Source organism: Rhodamnia argentea, chromosome 2, assembly GCF_020921035.1.
Source record: "Rhodamnia argentea isolate NSW1041297 chromosome 2, ASM2092103v1, whole genome shotgun sequence".
Taxonomy (NCBI): Eukaryota; Viridiplantae; Streptophyta; class Magnoliopsida; order Myrtales; family Myrtaceae; genus Rhodamnia; species Rhodamnia argentea.
The window spans coordinates 29,452,101-29,461,649 of NC_063151.1; the positions used below are offsets into that span (position 1 = coordinate 29,452,101).

Below are 9,549 nucleotides of genomic sequence, written 5' to 3' on the forward strand. Positions count from 1 at the left end.
AATGCCACGTCAGTCTATACTTATGGCCCCCTTACTTTGATGATGTGGATTTTTTTATCGCTTTGCAAATGTCACGGGTTAGATTTGAAAATAGATTTGAGAAAATCGAAATTCGGGGCAGATTATTATTATTTTTTATATCCAAAAGGCAGATTTGGAACTTTACCTAAATTTGTAGGTTTTATCTTAGACAAAAAAAAAATATATATCGGTCCTTACCAAAAAAAATATCGGAATAAATTTAGGACTGAATCTAAAATCAAGGGCTCTTTTAGGAAATTAGGCATTCTTAAACTTCCTCTTTTTGCTGTTGCTTTTTTTGTACCTCTTTGATTAGACTTCTGAGATTAAAGGCCTCATCCCCTCGGTTGCTTCGTGGATTCGGTTTGAGTGGCTAAGAGAAAAAGCAAACCACGGAAGCCTCTTGCTTAATTATGGCGGTGAAGTTACAAGTCAGCTAATTCGTAGGCACAAGTCGCATCTTCCCCCCTTGGCCACACCTCATTGATGTTTCCCCTTTTTTTTCTGGCCATAGCGCATGGGGCCACCCTGATTTGGACTCCCTGACGAACTTTTGCGGCTGGCTAGGCCAACGATGGCAAAAGACCGACTTGTTTGTTGGCTGTAACAAGCTTTTGAAATTTTAAAGTGATTTTCCTTGAAAACTTTTCCGTTAAGATTTTGAAATATCATTTAGATATTAAGAAAATTACGAAAGGGGCATGCATCGAAATTACCCCGTCGGTACGAAATAGTTTCCACAGGTGTCGAACACTCTAGCGTTAAAAAAAGAAAAATCAAGATCCGTGCATCGCAAGACTCGAAAAAGAAGACGATAGTCGAGAGTAAAAAGCCGTCCAAACAAATCTTTGTACTTGCCTGTATTGAACCAAATGATGCTTCGGTTCAATTTCCGCCTAGCATTTAGTGATTCAAGAGATTACTTCGGCTTTTGCTAGCCTTTTGCATGTTACCACAACACCTTTTTATAACTGTTTGTTTGATATCAAATATAGCAACTTTAAAATGTGTATTGCCAAGCACACATGTTATTTTACATCATGCTTTGATGGCCTCGTATAATAAGTTTGGTGGTGACAATTTTTTTATTATCTAAATGTATAATCTCATGACAATTTATTAGAGAAAACAAAAGGAAAATTGATGGGGATGGCCAAGGGAGTGACATACATAAATGGCATTACATGGTCATTGCATAAAATGGTTTCCCCGTTATTCGCTGCATAACTTGAAACTTTACTCATAGGTTCAATAATTTGCCTAAAAACAAAAGTTTTCAGAGTATCTCTAACATTAATCAATTGCGCCAATAAGGTGGTGTTTTATGCACCGTTTATTTCGCGAAAAACACATTGCAGAAAAATGTATTCTGGATATTTTGGCATTTGGTTCGCAAAAAATAAGCTAGTCAAAGAAAACATTTTCGACCCTTGGAAAAAACTCAAAGGAAAATATTTTCATCATCTTTCTTTTCTCCTCTCGTTCACATATTTCTTTCTTTTTAATTATTTTGTACTTTCTTTTCATCTTTTATTTATTTTTTAGAAATTCAAAATTTTTTATTTTTTCTCTTTTATTTATTTTTTTCTCTTTTTGTTCTAAAAAAATGGTCCAAAGTGTATCTTATTTCAACTAAGGGCTTAAAATGACCATATTAGTCTAAAAAAAACGATCTTACCTCCCGGTTGGTCAATGGTATTCGTCCTTTACTTTTAATGAGCTTTTTTTCTTTTCCTTTTTTTATTTCATTTTTGCTGGTGGCCGGTCTAAGGCAGTGGTCGACCACTGGGGACATACGGAAAGGGCTGGCAAAAACAAAGAAAAAAATAGAAAAATAATAATTTTAAAAAATTAAAATAGTCTTTGGACAAAAACGGCCTTAATCGCCCGGAATATTTGGTCAGCCGGCGAGGCTAGACCCTTATTCGAGATTATCACGGTCATTGCATGTCCTTATTTCAAACGATATCTACCTTAAGTCATCTTTTGATTAAATTATGTGAAATTTCCCCTTAAATTCGTGTGCGTCCGTTAGATATTGATTTGTTAGAAGTGTAAATCGACGGCAACGTATGCATACAGTAGAAATGTTTGACGAAGAAACGCGAAGGTCCAAATCTAAACGAAGAACAATCTTGTCGTGAAACCGAAAGAAGATAATCAGACAAGCGAAAGGCAAAAGAGGAAAAAAGGATAATTCAGTTTCATCGCCCCCGGACGCCAACTAAAAAAAGGTGACCGACCTTTCCATAAAATGACAGCCCAATCACCTTCCAGATCCATTGTAACAGGTCAACCACGTCTCTCTCCGCGCGTCGTCCCGGACAAGCTCCGCACGCACACATAACCCACAAGAACCCGCAACGAAATGACGGAAATGCCACTGCCCCCTCTCCTCCCCTCCACGACACGTCCCCACTGCTGCTGCTGCTGCTCCTCCCCTCTTTTTGACTCCTCGCGGCACCGATTGTCGACAGAAGATGGAGCCTTCTCCTTCTTCTCTCGACTCCGAAGCCCCTCGTCGGAGCTCCGACGCCGCGACTGGTCGGGGCCCAACCGGTTCCTTCCGCAATTCTGGTTCTCACGCCCCCGGTGGCTGTGGCGCCAGGTACAAGCTGATGTCGCCGGCGAAGCTCCCGATCTCCAGGTCGGCTTGCATTTCGATACCCCCCGGGCTGAGCCCGTCGTCGTTTCTCGAGTCTCCGGTTCTCCTCTCTAACCCGAAGGTCTGCATTTTGCTTCCACTTTGTTCTCGTAGTATTGTTTCGCATTTGGGAATTTTATCTTCTTCGGTTGGCGAGGAAGTTTAGTGGAAGTGTGAGGATAGGAATGGAAAATGCGACTCTCCGGAGTCACTAAGGAAGGTCGTTTTTCATAGAATATGTACTCCTTTTGGTTACTCGGGTGAGAACCGTTGATGAATTTGAATTGTGAAGGGTCCATACTTGGTATTGAGAGCTTATTGAGAGTACGAACAGCGTGCGGCTCGATTAGGACTGATCCCTTTTCCCAATTTTGAGGGGTGGGGTGGACACGGTGAAAAAGCCAAGCTACGTTTGTTTAGCTCAATTGTTTTCAGTATCGACGAAATGCTCCGGGTTCTGTTACATTTGAATATGGACTGCTCCTTCAGAGTTCGAAATGAGAGACTTTGTTCAAGCTTGTCATAATTCCAGATGAACTTCCTGTTACATAGGTCTTGATTTCTTTATTGACTTATAGCTGCCTTCTGCTTGCTTTGGTAGCAAATCTTTCGGGTTGAACCTTTCAGGCGACATGATTTGCATGCGTAATTTTAATCTACATATGCTCTTGCTTTAAAAAAAGTTTGAGATTCTCATCACCGTTCTTGGTTTGTTTTGTTGTTTCCTTTTTAATGAGGGATTATACATCTGATATGCTCATGCTTAATCTCTCCCTATTAGCGATTTTATATTATAGATGCTCATGATGGAGCCACTAGATTCTGATGCTCACCCTTGTACCATTTGGTGGTGGCTCTTTATGCCCTCATAGAGTGTCCACTGGAACTTAATCGTGGAATATGGCAATGTGTCAAGCTTTTGAACATTTCCCTTTCATGATGACAGTGTTGTTTCTTCGCATAATGAATCTTCCCATTTTTTGTCTCCTTTTTTAACGGTGGGTTTTGGTCTTCTAGAAACATATCCACTGTCTATGGGGAGCAAGGAATAATGTACCAATAAGTTTTGAGTTTTTTAAGTTCGTCAGAGATGCTAAAATGACGCGCAACCAGAAGGAGGATGGGTCCATTCAATGACGAATACTTGCTGTATGCGAGAATAAACACATATTCCTCTATGTGATGCAAAGATCCACTCGGGCAAAACTGAAATGTGCTTATAAGACCTTTGTTAAGCAGGAATAGAACCTCAGTGAGGAAGTACTGAGCTATTAGTTCGCAATCAATGAGCAAATTGTCATGCATGGTAGATTACACTTTGTCTATCTTACGATTAGATACTCACCTATACTTTTAAGTGTGCAACGTCATAGGAGTATGAACTTCTCGAGCATTAAGGTTCCTGGGCGAACTCTTTCTCTTTTTATCTGATGCTTTTACCTTCTATAGCTACAGTTATTCCTTACCTTTCTAGCTATCTGCAGTAACTTGTATGGTAGCCTCTGCAAACGCTTAATGTGCTCTGGCCTTTTCAGGTAGAGCCTTCGCCAACAACCGGTTCCTTTGCAGAGAGGCGAATGCTGCACGGTTCCATCAGCTCAACAACCAGTTTGACTGACAATCATCCCTCATATCCTGATAGATTTAATAAAAAAGAATCAGGCTTCTTTGAGTTCCAACCCTCACCAAGACCAAATCTGGTAATGTGCCAAACACAGAGGATTCTTACGACATGTTCCTGAGTACTGTATACTGAGTAGTTCTTTTATTGTTTTGAAGCCTTTCTCTAATTAGGAGAAATTTTTGGCACTTGGAATTTCCTCCATATGATTAGTCGCTGTGTTGTACATTTTCTGGAATTGAACATCCACCCTGCCTTTAGGATTTTTTTTCAATAGCATATGTCTAAAAAGTTGTGAAGATGTAATTATTCCATTGTAACCACAGAACCTGATGAATCTTTGGCCCTTTTCAAGCTCAAGACAGTGATGCCATATCTGTAGTCTGGATCATCGCCAGCATGATTTCCTTGAATTAAAGCCAAAATTTCTCTCCTTCCTTTGCACTGAAAACAGTCCCTTCTACTGTAGGATAACAGTTCATGTGACAGATAGGAAGAAATACATTATCATTATTGCTAGTGCACCTCCTCCTGGTGATGCTTTGTCTATGGTCCTTCCTGAAGAACTCTTCCATTTCAGGATGACAGCACATTTAAAGCATAGGCAGAACCACACTGTCATTGTTTCTGGCCTCTTACATGCGAATGCTTTGTTCACTGGTCTTACTCAGTTTGTTAAGGGTTCGATTTTACTATGTGTGCTGCTATACGTGCCATATATATGTCAAGGGGAACTATTTTGATGTAGAATTCTATATGCGAGTGTGGATATCCCTTCGTGTCATCTTATTTGCTTGTTTACTTTAAGGGTACTGCAGAAGTGAATCACCAAAACAAAGAATCCATGCAAGTCCATAGCCACTCTCAGACTCGATCATTGGCATTGGTGCCTTTTGTCAGAAGTGAACTGGCAGTCTCATCCAGTGAGTTGAGTCTTTCCACACCTACTAAATTGGTTCCTTCTGGGGCTAACCCGCCTGATGAAGTTGATTCAGAGGAATCAAACCAGCAAGATCACCCAGGTACTGGCATCCAGGCAAAACAATCTGAACATAAAGGAAGTGTGCCTTCTGTCATGGCTGAGAGATTGTCTGATGATGGATACAACTGGCGGAAATATGGACAAAAACATGTCAAAGGAAGTGTGTTCCCACGTAGTTATTACAAATGTACACATCCTAACTGTGAAGTGAAAAAGCTTTTTGAACGCTCCCCTGATGGACATATTACTGAGATTATTTACAAAGGAGTACATGATCATCCCAAACCAGAACCAAATCGGCGTGTTACTGGGGGTATTATGATGCATATACAAGGAGAAAGATCTGCTAATGCTTCACCTTTAACTGGTGGTATGGTTTTTCTTTTTGCATGCTTTCTTGGCCAACAAGCTGAAATAGAAGTAATCTCACTTCTATTCCTTATCCTACAGAGACTTCATCAAACATCTATTATCAAACTTCCAATGTCATTGGGCCAAAGAGTACTGCACAGCTATCTCTGGCAGCTGGGAATGAGGATTGTGTTGAAGGTGCCGCTTCCTTGCAGTATAGGATTTGTGATGAGGTTGATGAAGATGATCCTTTGTCAAAGAGAAGGTACTAATTTTTCAAAGGGGTTTTAATTATCTTGTTTATTTCTTCCTTTCTTTATCTTGAGTGGAAAGGATACGTAACTGAAGCTTGCTCAACAGGAGGATGGATATTGGACGGTTAGATGTCACTCCCCTTATTAAACCTATACGAGAACCACGTGTTGTTGTCCAAACTCTTAGTGAGGTGGATATACTAGATGATGGATATCGATGGCGCAAATATGGTCAGAAGGTGGTGAGAGGCAACCCAAATCCACGGTATGTGATGGAACTGCTTATCAGATGTCGATTAATGCATTTGTAGTTAGTATATCCTCATCCAGATGACCCCATCATCATGGACACAATACTTGGAGCGCCGCATGCATCTGTTTGATGGTAAAATTAAATGCTTAAGGATGCAATGCTTGTCTGGATAAATTCCAAGTAGTTCACAGGTCATTGAATTTTGATTCGCAAATATTGTTTTATACTGGTTAATATTACTTGCTCTGTTCCACTGTGAAAAGAGGTATCTTGAGCATGAAAGGATGTGGAAGATTAGTACACTTTTGATGGTCACTCTTCTATCTCACGTGGTTGATGGCTCCCGAATGAGGGGAGCGACCTTGATTGAGCTTCAAAACCCCTTTAGTCCAATGTTGTGCATTTGGGTTGAAATCCTGGTTGTGTGCAATTTTCGGCCGAAAGTCTTGGGCCGGTACTAGATCTCACAACAGCTTTAAGATCTATTTCCACTGTCAAAGTAAACCAAAGATTTGCATTCTAGTACTATTTGATCTCACCTTCCTGTGAATAAACATTGACAGTCATAGCTACAGAAGAAGAAAATTATTCCCTATTCATTTTTATCTGCTAGTTTATGAGGAAATGGTGATTAGTGTTATTGTCTTTACTCTTTCTTGATAAAAGAATCATTACAATTTGGTCCTTTTAGTACAATCATGTGTGGTTAATTCCTCAAGATGGACCGTTCATTTGCTGGCCTAATATCACACTCTGGCCTACTGCAGGAGTTATTATAAGTGCACCAATGCTGGGTGTCCTGTTAGAAAACATGTGGAGAGAGCATCCAATGATAAAAAAGCTGTCATTACAACCTATGAAGGAAAGCACAACCATGATGTGCCGACCGCAAGAGCAAGCAGTCATGACATGGCAGCACTCACTGCTCCAGCCGGAACTTCAAGAGTTGGAACAAAAGAAGGGGAAACAATTAGCCTTGATCTCGGAGTCGGAATCAGCTCTGCTGCTGAAGCCGGGTACCCCAAACCGCAGGGTTTGCGACATACTATCCATAAGCAGCTGGTTCAAAACCAAATCCACTTGAACAATTCAAATATGAAGGTTCTACGAGCAACCCCAGTATCATCGTTTTATTGTGCTGATAATTGTGGCGCCACCAATTATTGTAGTTCAACAGAAGATTTGAGAAGAAGCCGAGGTGTGGATATTCCACCTCTGAACCATTCTTATTCATACCCACAGACCGTGGCAAGACTACTAACAGGGCCATATAATTGTTTACCCCAAAACCAGTCTAAATAAGATTCTGCTCGTTTTGTTATATTACCACATAATGAAAGAGCTGCTCCTTTTATTAACTGGTGCATTTCCTAGTTTGATTGTTTGAATTGCTTATATTTGAGTCACCGATGTTATTCTGATTGAGTGTTGCAGCCCAAGAAGCCAAACCAATCTATGTTTACTGAAAATATCGACTTGTCTAGGATTGTTCCATCAAATCCACACATGGTGACAGTAGTATTGAGTTCTTTCGTCATTCAAAGCATCTAACTTTCGTGTCTCGTGTGCGCCGATCCTTGATGGGATGAATGTCTCAAATTCAAGACTTTGAGCCCCTACCTTTTACATGCCCAAGTTCTTACTAACCGAAACAGCAGCACAATGAATGTCAGGTAGACTTTGCAATGATCGCAAAGCCGTTGCTGGGATGAAAATTTGAAATCTGCCTTGTAAATCCAAAAGCCACTCGTTGCGGCAGGGCCTTTTTTGAGCACGGGCATGGAAAGCAAAGTTGTAGGACGAGAACAATCCTAAAATCTGTTGGGATTACGAAAATCTACTCTGCTGTTTCCATCTCCTACTGGCTTGTAGCGAAGACTACGTGAGTCTTTCTGGTGAATTCTTTTGGGGGGTAACATCACCAAAAAGCTTTAAATGCCCTGAGAAATTGAGAATACGATACAAGATTCCTTAAATTCTCCCTTTAGTCTGATTCCAAACTGACTAGTAAACAGCGATGATATCCCAAACCGAAAAGAAGAATTAGGCCTAGGACCAAATTGATGAACTACACACCTAGACCGTTTGAGGTCTTGTCCTTTTTCACAATGTGCTGTAACAACTCTGAGTTCGAGCATCAGACCACATACTTCTCAGAATTTACTGTTCGGTTATTTAACGGTCACAAAAGGATCGGGGATTTGTCCTTATTCCGTTATGTTACAGTGCCCCAGTGCACATAACTGCACGTGCAATGTTGGTTTCCGTCGAGAGGAAGATCGACTGCGGATGTGGGTCGACTGACGTGATTTGGCCAACCGAGAAGTAAAAAAAACACAGTGACTTCGGTTATGTGACTAGGAACAGTTCGCATGGCAAGCCCTTGGACCAAAAGATACGGGTATCATGGAAAGTACTGAATCTATTTTCTCAGCAAGGAATAATTTACTTTGTCACCAATTGGTAACAACGAACGTCCAGAAAAACAGCATACCCTTCAAGATCGGCACTCTCAGTTTATGTATGTATGCTTTTGATACATTACTTTTTAGAGCTTGGAATGGAGGAGACCCATTGAGGAAGATTCTACAGAAGATTGTCCAAGCAGCGGTACCGAAAGCCACAAAGAAACACTGAAAAACCAGAAGAAATTCTTTTAAGGTATGAGAAGCACAGAGGGATTTTCAAAGTTGCATCTTCATTGCCACATCATAAGAACCTGAGAAACTCAGTAGATGGCAACGAACTGCCGCGGTTCTACGGCACGACCATGACCTGTACCAACAGAAAGCAAAACCCGGTCAACGAACTCTGCTTCCAGCGCAATTCCCGAGTCTGCAGGATTATAGGTTCGCATTTTGACACAGGATATACCAGAGGCAACGGGATTCAGCTGAGCAGAAGCATCCAGGTATTGACCATGATCATGAGCAGTGTTTCCAGCGTCAAGAAAGCAAAGAGAGCCGTGATAGTTTGCACGCACAATAGCTGGTAGCGTAGACAGAAGTTTTGATGTTAAAGAAAGAGAAGATGATGCAATTGAGTGTGTTAGAGTTCAAATCCAAACCTTCTCATTGTAAAGTATCCTATTGACCATGACTAATGTGAAATTAGCTCCCATCATTAGTTGCGATTTTTATTACTTCGATCTCAACTTGAGTTTACTCTCTGACCGCAACGATATGAAAGAGGAGGGTCAAAAAGGGAAGAACCAATCTCTTCAATTGCTTGATTAATGAAAGTTTCAGAAATCTTGTTGAGCAACGTAAAAACTTCTTTAACAAAGACCCCGGCAGTTGTACCTGTTCCAAAATTCTCAGCGATCTGAGGGTCCAGGAGACTTCATTAGGAGAGCTTCATAGTTAGGTCAGACACAAGAACATCATTTAGCAAAGAAGGGAACCGCAAGAAGCAGAGCAAAGC

General features: G+C 40.9%; 1 protein-coding gene across 3 annotated transcripts; it reads left to right on the forward strand.

Annotated features, from left to right (window-relative positions):
- Positions 1-2,236: 2,236 nt before the first annotated feature.
- LOC115737688 (probable WRKY transcription factor 20) lies at positions 2,237-7,513 on the forward strand. 3 transcript variants are annotated; one of them, XM_030669975.2, is made up of 6 exons: positions 2,237-2,668; positions 4,201-4,365; positions 5,095-5,638; positions 5,719-5,884; positions 5,980-6,138; positions 6,894-7,513. In XM_030669975.2, the coding sequence occupies exons 1-6, from the start codon at positions 2,390-2,392 to the stop codon at positions 7,426-7,428; spliced, it is 1,848 nt and encodes a 615-aa protein (XP_030525835.1). In that variant the 5' UTR covers positions 2,237-2,389; the 3' UTR covers positions 7,429-7,513. The 3 variants fall into 3 exon arrangements, with proteins under 3 accessions (XP_030525835.1, XP_030525849.1, XP_048131028.1); XM_030669989.2 differs by having other exon boundaries at positions 2,242-2,747; positions 6,894-7,506; XM_048275071.1 differs by lacking the exon at positions 2,237-2,668 and adding an exon at positions 2,815-4,063 and having other exon boundaries at positions 6,894-7,506.
- The last annotated feature ends 2,036 nt before the right edge of the window (positions 7,514-9,549 follow it).